Raw genomic sequence first — 25,722 nt, 5'->3', positions numbered from 1 at the left:
CCCAGAAGGCGGTAATGGCAATGCTGTAGAAAAAAAATCGCAAAGAAAAATCACGGTCGCAGAAAGACCATGATCAGCCAAGTCATACAACACCTGACATAATAAATAACAATTGTATTATTTAAGCAGCACTTGGATAAAGACATGGAGAAGCAGGGCTTAGGGGATATTGGTCAAACAAAGGAAATTGGGACTAGCTGTGTGGGCACCGTGGGCAGCATGAACTCAGGCCAAAGGGTTTGTATCTGTGCTACATTGTTCTGTGACTCTACGATTCTAATCAACATAATCAGAAATGTGTCTTAGTAAAACCAGCACTAGCTTTCAAATCATTCTCTGCTGGTCTTCCAATGAGGATTATCTGTCTTATGACAAGCTGAAATTGCCCAATGCCAATTCAGTAAAATAATTAGCAATTTTATACATACAACAATGGTCATCAATACACATCTTGTGCATAGCTATGAAAACTTCCAACATCTCCCACAGTTTGGATACTGTACTGTGCTCTGAATCAGAGTGACAGACTGAACCTTATGCAAACATGAAAGTTTGAACAAGCGTTAAGTGTAGTATAGTCAGTATCCTAACATCAAAACAATGCTTATTAGTACAAGGACATTTTCACGGTTAAAGTCTTATTGCTTAATAAAAATGAAAGTCTGCAGAGATTAGAGAGTCAGGAAAATTTCAAAGTTGATTTACTGAATTATTAACATCCTTTCCATTGATAATAATGACTGGTCGACTGCATTCAGGAGGTAAACCACTCAGATTATTCATTATTTATCAATATCAATACATGCACTGATGCCAATTAGCACATTTATTTGATTAACAGAATTACTGTAACAACCTTATGGTCTGAATGCAGCTCCTAAATTTATTTCCTTATCTCTCCACTTAAATTCAACCCAAGTAGTGCACCTCTTTTCCCCTGGAGTTACAGTGAAGAATGAAAGAAAACTGCCCAAAAGGTTAATCACCAAAGTGAGTAGAGAGACCATGCTGAATTTGCTGAAAACCATACAGAAATGGATAATCTGCCATCACTAGAGATAGCTAGAGATCATGAGAACCAGAATCCCTCATACCGTCAGATTCACAGCTCCTACCGATTACATCTTTGATCATTTTTGTCTAGTCCTTAGCAGACAAAGTAAACAATTATTAAAGCCAAATCATAATGAGTACCTCAACAAACTTCTGATTCAGAACAATTAAGAAATGCGAGTAATCGAATCTTGTCTTCCTGTTGGCATTCATTCCAAGAGGAATAGTGTATAAGAGTAAGGAGGTGTTGATGGGGCTCTCTGGGGCACTGGTGAGACCTCATTTGGAATACTGTGTGCAGTTTTGGGCCCCCTATCTTAGAAGGGATGTACTGATGTTGGAGAGAGTTCAGAGAAAATTTATGAAGATGATTCCTGGAACGCAGGGACTAACATATGAGGAGCATCTGTCTGCTCTTGGACTGTTTTTATTAGAGTATAGAAGAATGAGAGGGGACCGCAGAGAAACATTTTGAATGTTGAAAGGGTTGGACAGAGTAGATGTGGAAAGGCTGTTTCCCTTGGTGGGCGAGTCCAGGACAAGAGGCCACAGTCTTAGAATTAGAGGGTACCCATTTAAAGCAGAGATGAGGAGAAATTTTTTAGCTAGAGGGTCGTGAATTTATGGAATTCGTTGCCACATACAGCTGTGGAAGCCTGATCATTGAGGGTGTTTAAGGAGGAGATTGATAGGTATCTAATTAGTCAGGGTTTCAAGGAATATGGGTAAAAAGCCAGAAATTGGAACTAGATGGGAGAATTGTTTAGCTCATGGTGGAGTGGCGGAGCAGACGCAATGGGCTGAATGACCTACTTCTGCTCCTTTGTCGTGATCTTGTGATCTTCAAAGTGCTGATACAAGGGTAATGATACCCTTCTTCACTACTGAATTCTATTCTTCATCAATATAAGTTTTGATATTTAAGTTGCAATTCAAATGCCATTTGGAAAATCACGCTTTGTCCTATACTGAAAATCTCTTCCTACTTGCATCCTTCCTAACCTGGACTCATTCACTATATTCAGTCCTTGGTAGTCTCTCATAAAATCACTTTTCTGTATTGCTTTTCATCATGTTTTCCAAAGCTTCCCAAAAGCCCATTCCTCTAATCAACCTTTGGCCATCCACCCCTTCATACTTGGCTTGATGTCTACCTGCCTCAAATATGTCGTAAATACACTAGCTACAAATGGAGAAGTCATATGTTGGCATTTGGAAAATGAGTCAGAGGAATTCAGCAGACCAACAACGTACAGGATTAATAACAAAGAGAAAACACTAATATTGGATGAAGTAGGGAAATACAAGAACATCTTCCATTTATGAAAACATTTACAGTTCATGGAATAGCATGGTGCTTTAGAGGAAATTGGGAAGGGTGATGGAGAGTGGAGAAGTTATATGTGTTTCATAGAGTGTGATCAATTTTCTACATGTTTTAAATGAACTGACACAAACTTGGACAGGCTCTCTTCTTGTTATGCTTGATGTTCAATCACGAAACAGGAACATTTACCCTTTGGTTCCACTACTGTTGGGTAGCACAAGAAGTCATGATGATAAACTGGAAAGGTGTGGAATAAAGGGGATTAGCTTACATGCTGACCCAATCCATTACCAAGCATCCTTCCTACCAGCTGACCATCACGTATACTTACATAATTTAAAAAAGTAGCAAGACGATTTCCAGTGCCTAATTCTTTGAAAGCATCCTGTTCCTCTTTCTATAAAATGAAATGAGAATGAATACATACAAGCTAAGAGCTCACAGCCTGGGCGAGCACTCATGGGTACTTACATAATTTAAATACGTGGCTAGTCTATTCCCGTCCCTCGCAAGGTTGCGGTCGAATGGACGCTGCAACAGATTTTGTTTAAAAGAAAAATTTATGCTAGATTTTTTCCCTTTAATGACTGCAAACAGCTGTGCTTACCAGCTGCTTACACTGCACAACTCCCGTCAAAGTTGTTTTTTTGAACTTTTGTCCTATTTTGAAATACCATTACAGTTATGGGTTTACTATTGATATACAACACAGATGTAAACATCTTGTCAAAGACAATAGGAGTTCTTTCTCCTAGGTCTCAGATGTTAACCAAGGAATAAATTTGGAGGTACTCAGAACAAAATTCACTGGTGTCAAATCAATCTACTCGCATGGAGAGAAATCTCATGACAACTTTCACAGGGATTTGTACGGGAACCAGGCATTGATTTAGGACAATGTACCAGAGACCTCACAGCTCAGTAACAGGACACAAGCATAGTCATTGCTGAGATCCTTGCAGTCCATATTCCATACTGTGATCCACTCAGATAATGAACCATAGCAGATGATTCGGTGCACTCCATTTGTTCTGGCTTTACATCCTTACCTTGTTTGAATAGATTTTCTTTTCTATCAATTCACATTGAATTTTTAAGGATTATGAGCACCAGAATCACGATTAGAATGCCAGCAAATTATAGCTCAAAGTTTTAGATAACCATCTGCTAGGAACATAGGACAGTATTCGAAAGCTGGACTGGAGGAGATAAAGGCACCCAAGACTGACAGCAAATCCAATGACTCTCTCAGTCTTCTAGAGCACTGTTTTAACTCAACATTTTACTATATTCTGACAATAATGAAGGCAGCTGATCAGCAATCAGGTTTTTTTTTAATATAAAATGCCTTATTCAATAAGGCAGCCAGGAAATGGATTGTATATCTTTCCTTTATAGATCCCAGACATCTCCTGGACACAAATGCAATGGGATAACGTGATTATTTTTGTTTTAGAAACAGCAGTTTATTTTCAAGATCTCTAGAGGTTTTTATTGTAAATCTTAAATATTCCTGCTGGGACTGAAAATCTAGATGGAATATATCCAGAATGACAGCTTCTTTTCCCAATATAATTCTATAGCTACAGAGCTCAAAAAGACAAAAAAGTACTTTCTAGAGTAGTTATAAAAAGTACTTAAAAATACTTTTCAGGTACTTTAACTTAAAAAAAGAGTACTCAAAAATAAGAAATGTTTCATGAGTGACTGGAGGAAGATGGGAAAATGAATGTATCTGACATTTCTTCTGGCTATTTCAGGGGAATGAAGTGGTTAGCACCAAAACAGATCCTCAATTGGTGAATTCTTGCCTGGATACATGCATGATACTGTATCTTGCCAACACAGATGAACAACACTATTTAAATGTTTTATTTTAACGAGTAACTATAGATAAGACTTATTGAGACAAGGACAAGTGTTGAAAAGGAGGCTTTATAAGGGCAACCATTTAGATTCCTTTTTATGAGATTTGTAATTCAAATAAGGATCTCAGATTGGTGACAGGAATTACAGAAATTATTTGGAGGAGAAAGCCTTCAGCTAAATCTATTAATGTAGTGCAGGGCGCAGATATAGGAAATGGTGGATATGAACGACACATGAAATACACGTTACAGGACTGGTTGTGGTCTAATTGAATGGTACAGCATTGTGAAGGGGCACATGCCTATTGTATTTCTGACCATGTACTTATATTGTCAATGTTCTGCAAAGAGGATCACTGGAGCAGGTGGTTGGGAGAGAGCATTTCTGCATCTTAAATCTTACTCAATATTATTCATGGAAATTAGTTAAGGTATGCAACTCTGATTTTAAAAAAATACTTCATTTGCTATCAATCAGATTATAGCCTCAAAGAGGTTGGTTTCTCTGGGATACTTTGGTTTCCTACCAAGTCCCAAAGTAAATTAATCAGCTATTGGAAATGACCCCATACCATAGGTAAATTGTAAAAGGAGCGAAGTGGAGTTGATAGTAAATGAGAACTAGTGAGGGACACTCATATAGATAAGGAATGAGATTGGTGGGATGGCTCAGATGGAGCTGAGAAGTCCAGTGGAGTCCTCCTTTGTCATACTAAGAACAAGAACAACAGATCAATCTAACTCTTTATCATTTATGAGATGCTAATCAATGTCTTTGAGTGTTCGTAATGATTTGTGCTTTAATGAAGAAATTTATTTGCATTTGGTAGTGATCCCAATATAGCCAGAGCCAGCATACAAAGCAAGCATTGACATGAACATAAAGGGTATTTATTGGAACTAACTGGGGATGTTTATTTTCTGGGCAATGTTGTCTTCCTTTCAATATACTGTAACTTCTTGTAGAGAGCTGGGTATTTCTGACACTGGAAAGTGTTCAATTAAAAATAAAAACATAAATAAGCATATTCTAACTGAAAATTGAGGGTCAGATTTCTTCTGTACTTTTAGCTCCTTTCTTCGTACTTATATTATTTAAGAAAACATAATGCTTCACAGATTTCTCCATTTCTCTGCTGCTGACTAGAGTAAATGAAATGTGTTCAATAGACGCACATCTGCTGCCTTCCATTGGAGGAAGTCCAAGTGGAGAGTGGTCATAAAAGTTTCCAGTAGCAAAGTTATGAGATCATCGTTTATTTTCCAAGCACAGAATGGAGCTGTTGCTGGAACTGGATACAAATGATGCTGAAATCCATTAAAACGTAGCTGCAAATGATCTGTTACTGAATCAGCACATGACCTTTCTCCTGATCCCAATCACAACAAACTTACTGATCTCAAGTTCTTTACTTTCACACTCTCCTGTAGGCCTGGTTATTTTATCTTGTCATGTTGTTCCTACGGTATTTCTTAAAGGACAGCGGACTTAAGAGAGTAGAGTGGAGGTTGTTCAAATAAAAGATGAACCATTTCCATCTGGGGTGGATGTTATTGAGCACACAAATATATTACAATATTGCATTATCAGGGATAGGACCAGTTTCAGTTTCCCCAAATGGGATGGAAAAATTGATTATACCTTATGTTCAGATTTAGGAAATGGGCTGGTTGCAGTTAATCCATGCTATAGGTCCTATGGTTTTGGGTAGAGATAATATTTTGAAAGTGTTAGTGATATTAGTTTTTGAATTGGTAGGCGTAGGTTCAATTGGAGCATATCAAAGAAGTTTGAACAGGTACACATATATGAAGGATATGTCTGGATGCAGGTAGATGGCACAGACCGGATGGACTGAAAGGCCTGTTTCTGTGCTGCAGTATTCTATTACTTGAAGAATAGAAGAGCTGGAAATGAGAGGATCCGTGGAAAAACATATCCAAAGGTCTAATATCCAAAATGTTATCTGCTTCTCTTTCTACAGATATGCCTAACCTATTATCCAACATTTGTGGTCATGATGTTTAATTGAGAAGGGCCCATCTTAAAAACCTCTGCCATTGATTGGACAATGAGAGTTAAATTAATTGATTAACAAGTACTGCTGCCAGAAAATATTGATTGGGAGCACAGCTTACTAATATTCAAACCATACGAGTTTCAAGTTAGCTCCTATATTACAGCATATACCAGCACTCAATGTCAACATTATTAATTCCTGCAATAATGAATGATTAGAGTCATTTGCAACACAGAGGTCATCAATTGTGGTTAAGTACCCTACATAAGAATTCGTACAGGATCTAGTCACGATGTGTGGGAGTGGAGGAATCCAAATCCTCTCTGATAGAACAGTTGGTAAATATTTAACACTTGGCTGGTTGTAATTATTGAGACTGCTTCTGAAAGCAGAATGGATCAGGACTTCCAATCAACAGCTGGCCTTTCATACAGCTTTATTTTTAAAGTCCCTGCAAATATTGTTTTTTCTCCTTTTGTGCCAACTAACCAAAACTGACAAAAATAATCTGGTGCAATAAGAAACTTTTGGAAAGCCTTGCTCCTTTGATGGGAGTGTATCAGAGATGTGCAAGCCTTTGGTATCGTGACAATTGCTGAATTTGGTCATGTCAGGAAGAAGCTCTCCAAGTTAATGAACTTGGGCTCCACTGGTGAAACAGGACATGATGGATAAAGAAAAATTAGGCAACGGAAAGAGGGAAGATGATAAACCAACGCCTAAAGACGGGAAAAGGACCAGATGTTTCTTCACAAAACCAGTGCTTAGAGCAGTAAACTGCGAGTGTAAACTTAGAGTGTAAACTGTGCAAGCATTGATCAAATCTTTGTACAGAATAATCAATCAAAAAAACTATGAATGTAGGATATTCAGAAAATATCATGAACATTTAGCAAATAATGCACACAAAATTATCAGGGGCAATGCAGACAATCATTTTCCCCAGGAATTCCCCTACAGGGCATAGGTTTAAGGTGAGAGGAAACAGATTTATTTGGAACCCGAAGGATAACTTTTTCACCGGGGCAGGTGGTCAGTTTATGGAATGAGCTGCCAGAGGGTGTGGTTGAGGCAGGTACATTAGCAACATTTAGACAGTTCTTGAATAGGTGCATGGATAGGAAAGGTTTGGAGGTATAGAATCAGAATCAGATTTAATATCACTGACACATGCTATGAGATTTGTTGTCTATATATTTTGTTGGTTATATATTATACATTGCAATAAAATATATGTGAAAAAATAAGAATGTATTACAAAACAGCAAAAATAGTGAGGTGGTGTTCATGGGTTCATTTTCCATTTAGAAATCTGATGACAGAGAGGAAAAAGCTGTTCCTGAATCATTGAGTATGTGTCTTCAGTCTGTTGTCTCTCCTCCCTGATGGTAACAATGAGGAAAAGGCATGACCTGGCTGGTGAGGTCCTTAATGATGGATGCCACCTTTATGAAACATGGGCTAAATGTAGACAAGTGGGACTGGCTTTGGTAGGATTGTTGGTTGGCATGGGCCAGTTGGACTGAAAGGGAACACTTTATTAAATATCTTCATTTCATTTAACCCTCTCTCTTTTCCTTAGATCTTGAAAATGATTTTGCCCCCAAGTTCATTAGCCTGAAATATTAACTCAGGCTCCCTCTTCATCTATACTGCCTGACTATTGCATTATTTCACAAATTCTCTGTTTTATGTTAAAATAACATGACATTGGTTGAATCCGTGTTTTGAGTCTGAACCCAATAAACAACATTATTTCACTGACAGCTGTACCCAGTTTCAGCATGTTGCTCCCCTTGGGGAAAAAAGAGGGTGCCAGGATTTAATTTAAATACTACTTTTTGTTCATGACAGAGATTTTTCAAAAGATTTCTTATCAAAAATTGAGTGATTTTGAGGAAACGATGCAATTTTAATCTTAAGGCACCTGAGTGTGAACAGCTGCATTCTGGAAGGTACTTCGGGTTAGTAACCAAGAGGAATTTAGGAGTCATGATTAAAGTGGGTATTAGCAACACTTACTCTGGAGAAGTCAAAATGAGGTTCATACTGCCCTCCAACTCCATAATTTGCTACCTGCAGCAAAGAGAAGAAGTCTGTGAGAGGAGGAAGGGCTCAGAGTAGGCACAACCAACACCTGACACAGCAGCACATCTCAGCTGCCATATACAGGTCAAAGACAGTCGAGCTTATTGTCATTTGCACAAGTACATGTGTACAGGTGCAATGAAAAACTTACTTGCAACAGCATTGCAGACACAGAGCACCACACAAGCAGCATTCACAAGAAGAAAAACATAAATTAGACATTAATCATACACAATTTTTACAAGAAAGAACACAATTAGAACAAAAAATATCCAATTTAGTGCAAAGAATTCAAAGTGGTCATTGTATTGCTCAACTGTAGTGATTAGAATTGCACAGACAAAATGCTGGAGGGTCTCAGCAAGTCAGGCAGAGAGGAATAAAGAGCCAGCGTTTTGGGCCGAGACCCTTCATCAGGTTTGTGAAGTGATTAGGGTTGTGCAGGTTGGTTAAAGAACTGAATGGTTGAAGGAAAGTAGCTGCCCTTAAACCTGCCTGTGTTGCCTTTAAGGGATTTGTTTAGTTTATTATATGTTCGCTTTAGTAATTCGTTTGTAATTGTTTTCTAGTTAATGTTAAGGTTGTTGAAAGTAAATTCGTTGGCTGTTATATATCGCGGCATGCAATGACGTCACACCCGGTTTCGCTGCGCCCTGTGGGAAAATACCGGTTTGGAGAAATGGGAAGGAGGAGGTTGTGTGTGCAGGATCAGCGCAAGAAAAGTTTTCTTTCTATGCACTAGAAACATCAGAGAAGCAACACCGTAAGTTCATAAGATAATTGATATGTTGAAGTAAAAAATGTTAACGCTGATTCTGTTAAAAGTAATGACAGTTGATAGTTTATGTTCTTTGTTATTTAAAGAGTTGCGGATAGTTTGTGTTGATGTATTTAATGTCAGTCGATGGCGTAGATAGATTCTGAAAGTATGTTGCACTTTAATGTAATATAGTTGTTGTAGTTTTACTTTTGCAAGTATTTATGATGTAAATGAGATGCCAAGGAAACAAATACTGTATATATTTTGTATTGTTTTATCAACAGTTTTCACCAGACGTTAATGTGGAAGAGTGAACAGTAACTGGTTAATCTTACTGGGATCGCGCCTCATTGACCGGTTTATACTTGGTGTTTAGTTCAGAGTCTTTACACCTGTGCAAGAACACTACACTGCCTGTGTGGGACTTGATGTTTCTCTACATCCCGCTCGATGGTAGTTATGAGAGGATGGCTTGGCCTGGCTGTTGGGGGTCTTTGATAATGATGTCACAAAACAGAAGGCTTTTTGACCACAGAACACTACTGGGCTGGTTCAACTAAAGCTTATCTGAACAAGTTCAATTACCTGGGAAATACAAGAAATATGGTTTATCTCTTTCCTCACCTGCTGCTGCATATGTTCACAAATAGAATAATCTCATGTAAGCATATTTTGGGCACTAAATTAAAAAGTCTGAGAAGCACTATTCTTTTCCCCAAAACATATTAAAATCATTTTTGGAATGTAATAGGATTATGATTGTTTCAGGCTGGAACCGTCACTGGAAATTGGACTGGTCACCTTGGGTCAAAATTGGTCTTGTGTCCAAGAGAAAGAGGTACACAGGGTAACATGGCCCCCTGCACAAAGCTCCTTTAGAGGAAGTTCTGAGAAATTGAGCTTGCTGTTCCAAGTCGAACCCATAAAGATGGGCTCCCTCATATCCTTACCTTTAAGGTCACCCTATCCTCACAGTGCTCCTACAGCACATCATACATCTCCAAACTGACCACTGATGTCCCGATTCTCCAACAATCAAACCAAATTCTGGATCAGCTGCTCAGCACTTCCTCTTGATGTCTCCACAGATCGAGCCCAGTGCAGTCATTCTGGATAGTTTCTGCTGCACACCTCTCAGTGGAGTACTGGATAAAGTGCAACAGCCACTCGGTTGCTTCTGATCTAAGGCATTGCTGAATTTTGAAGTGGGAGGCCTTCAAGACCAAAAGGTTATTGTCCTATAGAATGCTGATCCTTAGCACTTTCCCAGGTCCCAATGAGTTCATATATCTCGTTCATGTACATTGAAGAAATGGCAAGTATACAGTATATTCTAATGGTAGCAGAGGCTTTCAATCTCCTTTCTCTGTTGATCATCTCCTTGGAGTGTTTCATTGTTCTGACTTTAAAAGGCCAAGGTCTGCAGTGGTCATCCCAAAGTTTGCCATGTGTGAACACCAAGGGGCAGTACTTGGCAATACTTGCCTGTTATCCTCTCCCCAAAATGAATGCTCCATGGATCTTGGAACTCTTGCAATAAGGTCGGAAGATGTGGCCTCACCATGGTTGTGCCAACACCACGTAAACAATGACCAGCAAGTCCTAGTCCCTGCTCTGTTCTCCGACATTCTTGCAGATTTGCATGATTGTGCTCTCATCCTTACAGGCAGGTTGTTTCCCAAATAACGCTGACCCGACTAACAGCTCCCTCATTCATCAATGTGGGCAAGATCCCCAGTGCTGAGGATGGGTCACAGATCCCATACGATGACTTGTTTCTCTCGCCACAGAGACATCTCCAGTGCCTGACTTCTTCCTGCATTTCTTTCATTGTTTTTCATTCTGCCATTATTGTTTTCCATCATGCCAAATCCCTTATGAAAAAAATTCCTCTGGACTGTGTCAGGAAAAGTGGAAAGGAACAGCCTGGATGAAGCAGCATTCTTCTGCCTCGCTCACAGTGCGAAACAAAATCTCTCACCTCCTTTGGGAATAAGACAACCTCCCCCAGCCTCGATGACCTCAAATGACCATAAATATCTGGGCATCACATGGTAGCGTAGTGGTCAGTGCAGTATTTTACACACCAGCAATTGCCTATTAGGGTTCAATTCCCGCCATTGTCTGTAAGAAGTTTGTATGCTCTCCCCTTCACGGTTTCCTCCTGGTGCTCCAATTTCCTCCCACATTCCGAAGACGTAGGATTAGGGCTAGGGATAGAAAGTTGTGATCACGTTACGTTGCTGCCGACACACTCCTCAGATTGTGTTGGACATGACACAAATGACCCATTTCCCGGTGCTTTGATGTACATGTGGGAAATAAAATTTATCTTTTAATTTGTAAGTACTAAAGGGGTGTAGATATAGATTCTGAATGCACATTTTAATTCACCAGGCTCTCACACAATTATCCTTTTGCAATTATCCTTTTTCAGGTATCCATGACAGTGATCTAATAGCATAAGGGAACATGACGATGACATCATGTCCCCATCAAAGATATTCATAACACAATGGCTGAGAATTTAAGAAGTAATGTAAGTGACCAGACCAGTCAGGCTTTTGGATTTCCTGCCTCACTAAAGGCCACCAATAGGGGTGCGGAGTTTCAAGATGGCGACGTAGACATCTGCCTTTTAGGCGCTCTTCATTTTTTAAACTATAATCACCCTTTAATCAAATCTTTTTGTACTTAATCACATGGGTTGATACGATTTACTTTTTTTCTAAAACAATACTTGATCTAATCTTTTCAAACTTAAAATGGCTACAGCTAAGAAATCGTCTAAAGAGCCGTTATCCCTTGAGGCAATTTCTAATCTTCTGGATACTAAACTTGCAAGTTTGGAAAGTAAAATGAAAAGTAAAATGACAGGTTTGGAAAATAAGATTACCACGAAAATGTCTGAGCTTGAAGGAGTTGTTAGATCGCTTGATACCAAGCTTCAATCGCAGGCATCAGATATTCAACGGCATGAAGACAAGATCACGACTCTTGAAAAGTTAATTTGTGAAAAAATACGTACAATTGAAACATTGGAGAAGAAGGTACTGTCGACTGCTAAAACAGTAGAGCATTATAAGTTTAAAATCACCGATCTTGAAAACCGATCTCGCAGACAGAATTTGCGAATCATCGGGCTTCCCAAAAAAGTTGAGTCCGGTGACCTAACTGAATTTTTCTCTAACTTATTATGGGAAGTTTTCGGCGCTGAAGCTTTGCAGGCTAAACCTATTATCGATCGTGCCCACAGAGTTTTGAGATTTTCGGTCTCGGGCGACAAGCCACGAGCTATGATTGTTCGCCTCCATTATCCTCGGGAGAAAGAGCTTTTAATCTGATTAGCTCGTCAGAAAGGTATGATTTCTCTCAGAAACAATAAGTTTCGTATTATTGAAGATTATTCATTTGAAGTGATGAAAGCGAGAATCGCTTTTAAACCAGTGCTGGCAGAGATTCATTCGATTGGATTTAAACAAGCTTTAAGATACCCAGCGAATCTCAGAATTACATTGAATGACAACAGTCAACACTTCTTTAATACTCTGGAAGATGCAAAGAAATTCGATCTTCTAGTATAAGTTGAACTATGTGTTATGTTGAAGAATTTTTGGAGAGAAGATGCCATTTCATTTTGGGCTTTAACCTATGAAGTTGCGTTATAGCTTTTTACTTTGGTCTGTAGACCTGTTTTTTTTATTATCATGGTTTATTGATGCTCTTTTAATTTTACTATAATGTCTTTTTTCTTAACTTTTTTCTCTGAATTGGATATACACGTTTATATTTTGTAATAATGATTTATTTTTTTTTAAGATTTTGTTTCTTCTTCCCATAAGACCTTGCTTTCTGTAAGCATTTATTTGTTTGTTTGTACTCGAAAATGGGACGAATGTTTTGGATTTTTTGGACCTTTTTTTATATTGTAGTGATTATTGAATCCTTTTTTAATCCTATTTTGATAACATTTTTAAAAATTTTTTTAATAGATTGGTGAATTTACATTTATATTTTGTAATATGGTTTTTTCAAAATGTTGTTTCTTCTTCCCATAAGTCTTTGCTTTTGATACGTCATTTTCTTTGTATTTGAATATGGAATCTTTTTTTTAAAGGCATATTACACTTTTTCAAACTTTAATGTTTATCCTTTTTTATTAATGATCTTTTGCTTTATTATATTACTTTTTTTTCATTTTGATTGATATATATTCTTTTTTTTTTGCAACCCTGTATTTAAATCTGGGTGTTATATAGTTTCTTTTTATCTTTTCATGGAGTTGCCATCTTGAAATGGGGGTAATATTAGTATTAGTTTGTGCGCCTGCTGCTTGGCTTTTTTCGAGGGGTTGGCGGAGAGGGTAGGGATCTTTTTTTCATGCTTTTGCTTTTTATTTTTTTGCTTTTAGTTTATGGGCTGACTTTAAATTATTAATATTGTTGAGGTGTCATGTTCTCCGGTTGCTCCGGAGTCATTTTTCCTTCTTCCTGAATTATGGGTTATGTGTCTTTTTAACCTTTTATGATATATACAATTAATATTGGCATGATGGATAAGTCTATTAATATTATCTCTTGGAATACTAATGGTTTAAATCATCCGATTAAACGTAAAAAAATATTTAAAGTATTCCATAGACTAAATGCTAATATTATCTTTGCACAGGACACCCATATTAGGAGGGAGGATAATCAATACTTTTTTAGGTTCTGGAAGGGTCAACAATTTCACTCGAATTGTACCACCAAAATTAGGGGTGTGTCTATTTTTATAGACCCCTCAATTTTGTTTACACATCATGAAATTATTTCTGACCCACAGGGCAGATTTTTGTTGATTACTGGTTCACTTTTTAATCGAAAAGTGGCTCTAGTTAATATTTATGCTCCAAACTTTGACTGCCCTGAATTTTTTAAACATTTATTTACTTCCCTTCCTAATCTAAATGAATATATGTTGATAATGGGTGGAGATTTCAATTGTTGTTTGAATCCTTTGATGGATAGATCTAAACCTATTCGAATTCTTCTGAATAGATCAGCCTTACTTGTTAATTCTTTTATGGTTGATTCAGAAATATGGCGGTTTTTGAACCCTAAAGATAAAGAATTTTCGTTTTTTTCACATGTATATCATAGTTATTCTAGAATTGATTATTTCCTTATTGATCATTGTTTACTAACAGATGTTACTGATTGTAAATACGATTCTATTGCCATTTCGGATCATGCACCTTTGAAGTTATCTATCAAGATTTCGGACTCTTCCATTAATACTAGATCTTGGAGACTCAACGCTACTTTGCTTCAAGATCCAGAATTTATTACCTTCATAAAACAGCAAATTGACTTGTTTTTTTCAACAAACTATACCAAAGAGATTGACAGAGGAATACTTTGGGACTCTTTTAAGGCTTTTATCTGTGGACAAATTATCTCATATTCCGTTGGTAAAAGAAAACAAAGATATTTAGATATAGCTTTATTGGTGGATGAAATTAAAGAAATTGATAAGATTTACTCCGTGACTCCTACCAAAGAACTTTATAAGAAGAGAGTTGAGCTTCAAATGGAACATAGCTTATTATTATCTTCTTCAATTGAGAATCAATTAATTAAGACCAGGGCTCAATTTTATATTCATAGTGATCGAACTGGTAAATTGTTAGCTAACCAATTAAAAGCTATTTCGACTAAGCAACAAATTATTAAAATTCGTAAACAAGACAGTAATCTGACTACTGATCATAAAGAAATTTATAATACTTTCCAAGATTTTTATAAATCTTTATATCAATCAGAATTTGATGGCGATCTGTCCATGATGGATAATTTTTTTAACAATTTGAATATTCCCAAACTGGCAGATGAAGATCGAAGTTTGTTCGATGCTCCTATTTCTATGGCCGAAGTAGGGGAGGCTATCTCATCAATGAATTCAGGGAAAGCTCCTGGTCCTGATGGTTATATTATAGAATTTTTTAAAACTTTTTCTTCTTTGCTTTCCCCTTGGTGATGTGAAATCTTTAATGATGCATTTACTAAGAAGAGATTACCCCAGTCTTTTTATGAAGCTACTATCTCTCTAATTCTTAAAAAAGATAAGGATCCTACTTTATGTGCATCTTATCACCCTATATCGCTACTAAATGTAGACTCTAAGATTCTTACAAAAATTTTAGTTATTAGGTTAGAAAAGATACTATCACAGATTATTTCAGAAGATCATACTGGTTTTATTAGGAACCGGTATTCCTTTTTTAATGTTAGAAAATTGATTAATATAATTTATACTTCTTCACCCACAACCTCAGAATGTGTTATTTCATTAGATGCTGAAAAAGCTTTTGATAGAGTTGAATGGACATACTTATTTAATGCCTTGCAAATTTTTAATTTTAGTTCTAATTTTATATCATGGATTAAATTAATATATTATAAACCTGTTGCTTCTGTTCTTACGAATAATTACAGATCCTCTTTTTATCAATTATCTCGTGGTACGAGACAAGGTTGTCCTCTAAGTCCTTTATTATTTAATATCGCATTAGAACCTCTAGCCATTGCTATTCGTGAATCTCCTAATATTTTTGGTATTACCCGTAATGAGAAATTATACAAGTTATCCCTTTATGCTGCTGACTTGTTGTTATATATTTCTGATCCTGATAGGTCTATTCCCGCTATTCTATCCTTGTTGGTTCAATTTGGTAGTTTTTCTAGTTATAAACTAAACTTGGATAAGAGTGAATTATTCCCTTTAAATGTGCAAAGTTTATTGAATGACAGGACACCATTTAAAGTTGTTACTGATAACTTTATTTATTTAGGTATAAAAATTACCAAGAAATATAAAGATTTATTCAGATTGAATTTTTTACCTATGCTTCATCAAATTCAACAACTTACTACTAGATGGTCTCCCTTATCCTTATCATTAGTTGGTCGGATTAATGCTATTAAAATGATGATTTACCGAAATTTTTATATTTATTTCAAGCCTTACTAATTTTTATTCCTATATCTTTTTTTGATAACATTGATTCAAAAATTTCCTCATTTGTGTGGCAAAATAAAAACCCCAGGTTAAGTAAAAGACAGTTACAGAAATCAAAAAAAGATGGTGGTTTAGCTTTACCTAATCTTAGGTTTTACTATTGGGCGAATAATATTTGAAATTTAATATATTGGAAACTAGATTTGGATTCACCATTGTGCCCACAGTGGGTAAATTTAGAATGTAATGATGCACAAGGATATTCTTTATTCTCCGTTCTTGGTTCTTTTCTCCCTGCTGATTTAGTTAAACTCAATAAACAGAGATCCAACCCTATTGTCAAACATACATTACGAATTTGGTTTCAATTTCGTAAGTTTTTTACTCTGAAAAACTTTGTTCTTGATAGCCCTTTTTTTTAAACCTTCTTTAACAGATCAAGCTTTTAACACATGGAAAAGGAAAGGTATAATATGTTTTCGTGATCTTTTTTCTGAAGGTAGTTTGATGCCTTTTGACCAACTTTCCAACAAATTTAAGTTACCTAAATCTAATTTTTTTAGATATTTACAAATAAGAAATTTTTAATATAAAGTTTTACCATCCTTTCCCAATTCAACTTTGATAGATTTTTCAGATATGATTTTTACTTTGAATCCCTGTCAGAAGGGATTAGTGGCTCTTATTTATAATATGATTATGAAGATACAACCAGAGGTATCAGATGGAATTAAACAAGAGTGGGAAAAAGAACTTCAATATAATATATCAACAGAAAAATGGGAAAAAAATTTACAAATGGTTAATTCTTCTTCTATATGTGCTAAACATGCTTTAATACAATTTAAGGTCGTACATAGAGCTCATATGTCTAAAGATAAGCTTGCTCGATTTTATTCTCATATTAACCCTCAATGTGACAGATGTCATTCAGATGTGGCCTCATTGACCCACAAGTTTTGGTTATGTCCTACTTTACATAACTATTGGAAGGACATATTTGCTACCATTTCCTCAATTTGGAATATTGATTTACAACCTCATTTTATCACTGCAATTTTTGGTATACCAAATGAGGATGGTAGTCGACTTTCCCCTTCAATTAGATGAATGATCTCCTTTGCAACATTAATGGCCAGAAGGTCTATATTACAAAATTGGAAAGAAGTAAATCCTCCTATCACGTTTCAGTGGTTCTCTCAAACTATCTCTTGTCTGAGCTTAGAAAAAATTAGAAGTACTATTTTCGATTCATCAATTAAATTTGAAGAAACTTGGGGACTGTTCATTCGACACTTTCATATGAATTAATTCGGCCTCTTCCAGACCTTTTCTCTTTTTATTCTTGTTCTGGTATGGAGTTCCGGAATTTTTGACACTATCATATACATATAAACTATTATTATTGCCCATGTTAGTTTAGGTTTTTTTTTAATATACATTTTTTCTTGCATTTTTATATATTTTTTTCTTTTGATGACTATTCTTATTCTTTTTCATGTATAATCAATATAGGTTTAATTGATTATTGTACGATTTTTTTGCTGATATTTTAATAAGATATTGTTATCTTATTACTAACTTCAAGTCTAATGTATTCATAACCTATTTAATATAATATTATGTTATGTTTTTTAATATATGAAATTTAATAAAAAGATTGAAAAAGAAAAGAAAGAAAGAAAGGCCACCAATAGAAAAGGGACATTCAGGTTTATTTTGTTGCTCTTCTGCAGGACTTACTGGTCACAGAGTGTCAGGGTGAGTGGCTGTGGTCCAACATTAGCCTGTGCTTTTGTGTTACAGCCTTTGATCGTTCAATAGTTTAATTTAATATACAGTATAGAACCTGAAATTCTTAGTCTTCACAGACATCCATGGAACATAAATTGTTAGAACCCCAAAGGCACCCCCCCCGTGCACACGCAGCAGCAAAAGCATCAACTCCCCCTCAGATACTTCAGCAAAGAGCATCCAGGCCTGCCCCCACCCACCACCCACCATGCAAGCAATAGTAAAACACGCAGAGACCATGATCTAGAGTCAATCAAAAACTACTGCCCGTCCCAGCACTTCAACAACACAGGCACATTTTCCTCTCACCCACAAGGGAGGGAAAGATATTACTCCTGCAACAGTGGGAGGGGAGAGCAACAGCTCACCATTTCGATATTACAATCTGTCGCGTCGCTTGTCCGAGTTCCCCGACCTGAGGACCAACCACTTCTCACTCACCACACCTCCGCCGTTGCACATTCGCTGTGCCCTTCTGGCCATTTCAGACCCTTTGCCTCAAATCTGGGCCAGGATATGATGGGCTGCCTCTTTCTGTGGCAAACCTTTGACTTCATGACATCCTTGCCCACCTTGCACCAGAGGCTCAGTTTTGGGTTGAGTACCTGAAGTAACTCGGCTGTCTCCACTCCCAGACCTGTGATGTCTGCTATCCGTTGGTTAACCCGGTGCACGACAGGATCTACGTCATCGTCCAACCAGGCACTGGATGGGAAGTGACAGACAAAACAATACTGAACAAGGCACACAGACAACCTGTAGCTGTTTCAATTTTGGAATCTGTGTCTGGTCAAAAGGGGAATGAATACACTCTATCCTACGGTTATAGAATGGACCATGCTGTTAAAGCAACAGTGCATAACCACCAGCTAGCAAATGGTGACACAATACACTGTAGATGGTGGAATCTGGATCAATGCACAAAATGCTGGAGGAGCTCAGAGGGTCAGGCAGCATCCATGGAGGGAAACAAGACATTCAAATCCAGATGAAGGGTCTCAATCCAAAACATCAACTATCCATCTCTCTCCGTAGACGCTGTCTAGCCAACAGAGTTCCTCCAGCATTTTACATTAAGTAACTGGCTTCTAGAATCCAGACCAATGTTGGACCAAACAAATTGAAGGTAACCTTACATCACTCCCATCCTCAATGTTAGGCTTGACTTTACACCATGGATTCAGACTCAGAAAATGGTGCAGGAGTTTCCTGACTGAATAATTGGTTTTTATTGGAAGAGGAATACAAAAGGACACAAATGAGAAGTTGCAAAGTGACTTGAAAACATGACCCCATAGACCAGAGTGAGAGGTGGTAAGGTGGACAATATGACCAAGTGACAGTAGCATTCTAACCAGTGAAATAAACTCTACATTTTTAATCTTAATTTATTTGGTCCAACATTGCACTCCTCTAGTTTCACTGTCAGAAAGCCGAGCAAAACAGAATGGCACTGCATGTTAGCAAGGAGAAAGCATGTCAAAGAAGTTCCTGGGAACTGAGAGCTCTGTTTTTGTAGCAAGCATAAGATGATCAATAAATAAAAGTGCCAAATATATAGTTTCTATTAGTATCCAACAGCATCACAGCTACTCAACAACCACACCGAGATCTCATGATTGACAGGAGAAAAAGTAATGAAAAATATATTAGAAAATTACCAATTTTATTTCCATTGATTTCATAATATAAAACAAGATGGCAATTTTCAAATCACAAACAAGAAAAAGTCTGCAGGTGCTAGAAATCCGAGCAACACACACAAAATGCTGGAGCTCAGCAGGCCAAGCAGCATCTATGGAAAAAAGTACAGTCAATGCTTCGGGCTGAGACCCTTTGGTGATGGGCGGGCAAGAAGGTGAGAGGGAAAAGGGGATAGGAAATGGAGGGCATTACCAAAAGTTTGAGAAATCGATGTTCATGTCATCAGGTTGGAGGCTACCCTAACGGAATATAAGCTGTTGTTCCTCCAACCTGAGTGTGGCCTTATCCCAATAGTGGAGGAGGCCATGGATGGGCATATCAGAATGGGACTGGGAAATGGAATTACCCTGGGTGGGCACCGGGAGGTCACGTTTGTTCTCCGGACAGAGTGTACCCATTTGTTCTGGGGCTCTGGTGCTCCCCCTCTTTTTCTTTCACCAATCAACTTCCTAGTTCTTTGCTTCATCCCTGCCAGTCCAAGTTTCACCCATCATCTGGTGTTTCTCTTCCCCAACCCCACCTTTCTAATCTACTCCTCCGCTTTTCTCCCCAGTCCTGCTGAAGGGCTGCAGCCCTAAATGCCGACTGTACTCTATGCCTAGATGCTGATTGGCCTGCTGAGTTCCTCCAGCATTTTGTGTGTGATGCCAATTTTCAACATCACTTATTTTAAAAAAAGCCAAGGCAATGATCTCTTAGAAGGGCTACATGAACGTGATATGACAGAAACCAGCATTTATTTCGGAGAAGTGGACGTGCAGAGAGACTACATGATTCCACTGTTACATTGAAGCAAACAAATGCCAGACACTGGCTGAAGTCCTTAGAAAATAGGGTTTCTCAGATTTTCAGTGAGCGCAGTTCCGATACCACCTTTCAGGGGTAGGTCATTATATTAGTGGCTGAACAGAGGATGGTATACGGAGACCAACATAATCAGGCGAGACCGAGCTGCATGAATATACGGTGGGGCTGCTTCGGCAGCTGTTCAAATGGACAACCCACCCCACCATCTCCAGACACTCATTTGCCACGCTCTGCGTACTTTTGGGGGCAGTAGTCCAGAAAGGAGGATCAGTTCCGGGCTGCATTCAGAGGGCTGCAGGGATCAGAACACAGAGCAAGTACAGCATAAAAACAGTCCCTTTGGCCCACTGCATTGAGCATAATGTCAGTCTACTAATCCCACCTGCCTGCACACTCACATGTCCATCTGAATGTCTCTTCAACACTGCTCTGGTAAGTGCTGCTCCTACTTCTCCTCGCACACCAAAAGTTCAAAACTTTTCCCAGAAATCTTGTTTACTCATTCCCTCTACTCAACTTAAACCTATGCTCTTGGCAATTTGTCATTTTTCTGTATGGCACCATTCTCAATTCCAAAAAGATGTCCCCCGCCCAGTTCTTCTAAGTCTATTGAATACAGACCCACAACCATCAAACACTCTTCATATGTTAACCCTTTCAATTGTGGAGTAATTCTTGTAATCAGCCTTTGGACCCTCTCTGATGCCAGCACATCCTTTCTTACATACGGGAGCCAAAACTGCTCAGAATGCCCCAGACGAGGCCTAACAAATGCCTTATGAATTCTCAGAATTAAAAACAAAGTTTCATACAACTTCAACTTGTAGAAATTCCATTCCATTCCCGGCAATGTCCCGTTGAACTTCTGGACTCTCTCCAACACCTCCCACATTCTTCTTGTAATGCAGTAACCCGAAGGGCACACGATGTTCAAACTTTCATGTGGCTACATTAGTTCATTCATTATGTGCTGTGTCGTCTGACATGGATGATCATGGCTTTCCATTACTATGGTTGTTTTTGGCAAACTTATCTGCAGAAGTCACTTGCCATTAATTTATTCTGGGCAGCATCTTTACAAGACAGACCAGCATTTGCTAGGGCTTCCTTTACAATGTCAAGCTGCTGCAATATAAGTTAGAAGCAAGGAAATATTTTTTCCTTGAAATAGCCACTATTGTGTTGTAGGAAATATGGCAGCTAATTTACACAAAGAATACTCTCACTAAAATCACTGTGAACTAAACAGAACAACACAATTTTAGTTGAATTTCATTGAGATTTTTTTCCCAAAACAGGCTTATATATATCAACTTTTGAATGCAGGGAGGACTTTATTCTGAAAGACAGCACCCAAAATAATGCAGTGCTCCTTCAACATTGTATTGTTAAACCAGTCTAAGTTTTTATTAAGTTTCAGGAATAGGTTTTGAACCCAGAATTCCTTAACTTGGTTAAAAGAATATAACTGAGCCACATTCTATCAAAGAGAGACAAAGAAATGAATCTACAGAGAGCGAATCAACGGCTGAGTAGTCAGACGCTGAATGTACTGTCAGTCAGTACCTTCCCAGATGTTTCATGATGTCCAAATTCAGCTTGCTGAGTAAATTCAGAAATGTATGCTGAGAATCATAAACCACAAGAGATGTTGAAGGGTCTCGGCCTGAAAATATCGATTCTTTATTCCTCTCCATAGATGCTGCCTGACCTGCTGAGTTCCTCCAGCATTCTGGGTGTGTTGGTCTGGAACTTCAGCATCTGCTGCAGAATCTCTTGTGTTTATCAATATCCTGCGAATCATCATTTATCCACTAGGTCAATACTTTATATTTTACTTTATTGTCACCAAACAATTGATACTAGAGCACAAAGTCATCACCGTGATATTTGATTCTGCACTTCGTGCTCTCTAAAGTACAAAACCAAGTAAATATAATAAAAAAATAAATTATAAATCATAATTAGAAAATAGAAAAGGGTATGTAAGGTAGTGCAAGTCATGTCCGGATATTTGGAAGGTACAGCCCAGATCCAGGTCAGGATCTGTTCAGCAGTCTTTTCACAGTTGGAAAGAAGCTGTTCCCAAATCTGGCCGTACAAATCTTTATGCTCCTGAACCTTCTCCTGGAGGGAAGAGGGACAAAAAGTGTGTTGGCTGGGTGGGTCGTGTCCTTGATTATCCTGGCAGCACTGCTCCAACAACGTGCGGTGTAAAGTCAGATTCAGATTCAGAGTCAGGTTCAGTTTATTGTCATTTATAAACCAAAAATACAATGCAGTTAAAAATGAGTCAACGTTCCCAGAATGATATCATGAAAAAGCACAAAACAGATGACACAAGAAAAACCACATAACGTTTGGTAATCCCCAATCCGACCTGTTCCACCTGCGCAACACCGATGTAGATAGGTTCATGCGGTCCGCTACACCTTCTGAAGTCAACAACCAATTTCTTCGTCTTGCTGACGTTGAGGGATAGATTATTGTCTTTGCACCATGTCACCAGGTTCTTAATTTCCCCTCTGTACTCAGACTCATCATTACCCAAGATGCAGCCTACAATTGTGGTGTTATCAGCAAACTTATATATTGAGTTCGATGGAAACTTGGCTACACAATCATGGGTGTACAGTGAGTACAGCAGGGGGCTGAGTACACAGCCTTGTGGGGCACCGGTGCTCAGAGTGATTGTAGAGGAGAGCTTGTCCCCTATCTTTACAGCCTGGGTCATGTCTGTGAGGAAGTTGAAGATCTAGCTGCAGATCTGAGTGCTAAGACCCAGGTTCCAGAGCTTAGGAATCAGTTTATTTGGAATGATGGTATTAAAGGCAGAGCTGTAGTCAATGAAAAGGAGCCTTACATATGCGTCTTTATTCTCCAGTTGTTCTAAGGAGGAATGTAGTGCCAGAGAGATGGCATCTGCCGTTGACCTGTTGCTCCGGTAGGTGAATTGCAAAGTGTTGAGGTTGACCAGTAGGTTATGGTTGATGTGTGCCATAACCAATCGCTTGAAGCACTTCACAGCAATTGATGTCAGAGCCACAGGAATGCCACCTTGCTTTTCTTCAGCACCGTGATTATCGTTGCCTTCGTAAAACACGAGGGGATCTTAGACTGAAGCAGGGAGCAGTTGAAGATGTCAGCAAACACTCCAGCTAGCTTGCTTGCACAGGCCTGGAGAACCTGTCCCGGGATGCCATCTGGGCCCGTCACCTTCCTTAGATTTATCTTCAGGAAGGCTCTTCTAATGTCTTCCTCAGTGACGATGAATCTCGATGCCACCAGGTCCGGTTCATCCAGAGGGAGTGGGACGCTCCACTTCTGTTCGAATCTTGCGTGGAATACGTTAAGCTTGCCAGGAAGAGAAGTGCTACAGTTATTGATATTCCCAGCCTTTTCTTTGCACCCAGTGATCTCACTTAGACCCTGCCATAGTCTACTCGCATCCCCTTGGTTAGCCTGGGCTTCCAACTTGGCTCGATATTGCTTCTCGGCACCCTTAATGGCTTTCCGGAGTTCACGTCTGGATTCCGTGCAGCGACTGGTATTCCCAGACCTAAAAGCCGCAGCTCTAGCCTTCAAAAGGGATTAGACCTCATAATACATCCAAGGTTTCTGGTTAGGGAATACCTGGATCGTCTTGCGAACGAACGACACCTGCTAAACTGAGCTAACCTGAACATGCCTGGACTGTTTCAATGGCTTTGTGGTTGGGTGTTTTATATTCTGTGTTTTTTTTAAAATCATTTTTTGCCTTTTGCATGATTCATTCTTTTTTTGTGCTGGGGTCTTTGATGTTTTCTCTGAACAGGTCCCATAGTTCATCTTTGTTTTTGGCTGCCTGTGGGGAGACGTGCAACATTCAGTTAACAAATGTGTTTAACATTTATACTGCATACAACTTTGATGATAAATGTTTTTCCAGCTTTGATGGGAGGAAGGGTGAGGCTGATCATACACAGTGCCTGCCGTGTGTTCACAGAGTGAGGGGTGCCGCCCGCCCGCCCGTGTAACACTGCGTAAAGTAAACTGCACAGCGTTAATCACACGGCAAACACAACAGCACCTCTGTTTCTTTAGAGGTCTGCAGACTTCTGTAGGTCTGTGCTGGAGTGTGTACTGACCGGTTGCATCGTGGCCTAGTATGGAAACACCAAGTCCCTGAACAGAAAAGCAGAGGAGAAGAGCCAGGCTGGTTCCAGCCGAATGGAAGATGACAGTAACTCAAACACATCACAACAGCGATGCGCATTTCCAGATAAAGTCCGTGACAGCTGAGGCATACTCAGAGGTTAGCTGCCAAGTCCTTGAATACTAACCAGTCCACCGATTCAAAGCAGTCATGGAGAACCTCATCCGTTTCCTCTGTCCAACGCGACGCCACTTTTGACACCGTGACCTCCTGCTTCAGTTTCTGTTTGTAAGCCGGGAGGAGGAGTACGGCCTGATGGTCCAATTTTCCGAAGTGAGGTCATTGGACGGAACGGTAGGCATCCTTGCCTGATGTGCGGCAGTGGTCAAGTATATATGGGCCTCTAGTGGAACAGGAGACATGTTGGTATAACATTGGCAGTGCTTTTCTGAGGTTGGCCTGGTTAAAGTCCCCGGGTGTAATGAGCAAAGCCTCCGGATACCTGGTCTCAAGTTCACTGATGTTGGCGTACAGTGTATTCACAGCACACTCCACGTCCGCCTGGGGGGGGCGAATGTAGACCGCCGTCAGTATGACCGAGGTGAATTCTCGTGGCAGATAATAGGGACGACACTTCACCGACAGATGTTCCAGGTCCGGACTGCACCACACAGTGTTGATCAGAAGGTAGACACCACCTCCCTTCGTCTTGCCCAAAGACGCCGTGCTGTCCATCCAACGGATCGAAAATCCCTCTGGTCAGATGGCACAGTCGGGGGTGGCAGGGGAGAGCCAGGTCACTATGAAACAGAATACACAGCAGTTCTGTATCTCCCTGCAGTAGGTGAGTCTCCCTTTAAGATCATCCACCTTGTTCTCTATGGCTTGCACATTAGCTAGTAGGATGGTGGGCAGAGGGATCCTAAAGCCCCTCGGCCTCAATCTGACCAGCAGCCCAGTTCTTTTCCCACACTTCCTCGGTAAATAGTGCATCTTTCCAGGTTTCCATCGATGCAGTGTGTTGTTGGCAGCTCTTTGAGGTTGGGTGGACGCGTCCCGCAGGGATCGATCAGTGGGTCGCATCATCGGACACTCCAGGTCAGGCCAAGTGACAGGGGAGGTTCCGCTGCCACATCCAACTGCTGGGGGCCCGGGCTGTTAATCGG

The 25,722-nt window shown here is 39.1% G+C and overlaps 1 protein-coding gene across 9 annotated transcripts in view; it reads right to left on the bottom strand.

Moving 5' to 3' along the window:
* Nucleotides 1-25,722, bottom strand: part of LOC132405567 (prolyl 4-hydroxylase subunit alpha-2-like) — a 148,943-nt gene that overhangs the window by 26,321 nt on the left and 96,900 nt on the right. For 5 of the 9 annotated variants that reach the window (XM_059990476.1, XM_059990475.1, XM_059990474.1 and 2 more), the window contains 3 exons: nt 18,516-18,615; nt 8,292-8,345; nt 2,712-2,777 (listed from right to left, as the gene is read on the bottom strand). In XM_059990476.1, coding sequence (XP_059846459.1) covers nt 2,712-2,777; nt 8,292-8,345; nt 18,516-18,615 — 220 coding nt within the window. Of the gene's footprint in view, nt 1-2,711; nt 2,778-2,851; nt 2,912-8,291; nt 8,346-18,515; nt 18,616-25,722 lie in introns of all 9 variants that reach the window. The other 4 variants (XM_059990477.1, XM_059990482.1, XM_059990481.1 and 1 more) reach the window with 3 other exon arrangements.

Source organism: Hypanus sabinus, chromosome 15, assembly GCF_030144855.1.
Source record: "Hypanus sabinus isolate sHypSab1 chromosome 15, sHypSab1.hap1, whole genome shotgun sequence".
Lineage (NCBI taxonomy): Eukaryota > Metazoa > Chordata > Chondrichthyes > Myliobatiformes > Dasyatidae > Hypanus > Hypanus sabinus.
The sequence above is the reverse complement of the archived record's forward strand: the minus strand, read 5'-3'. Positions and strand labels throughout refer to the sequence as shown.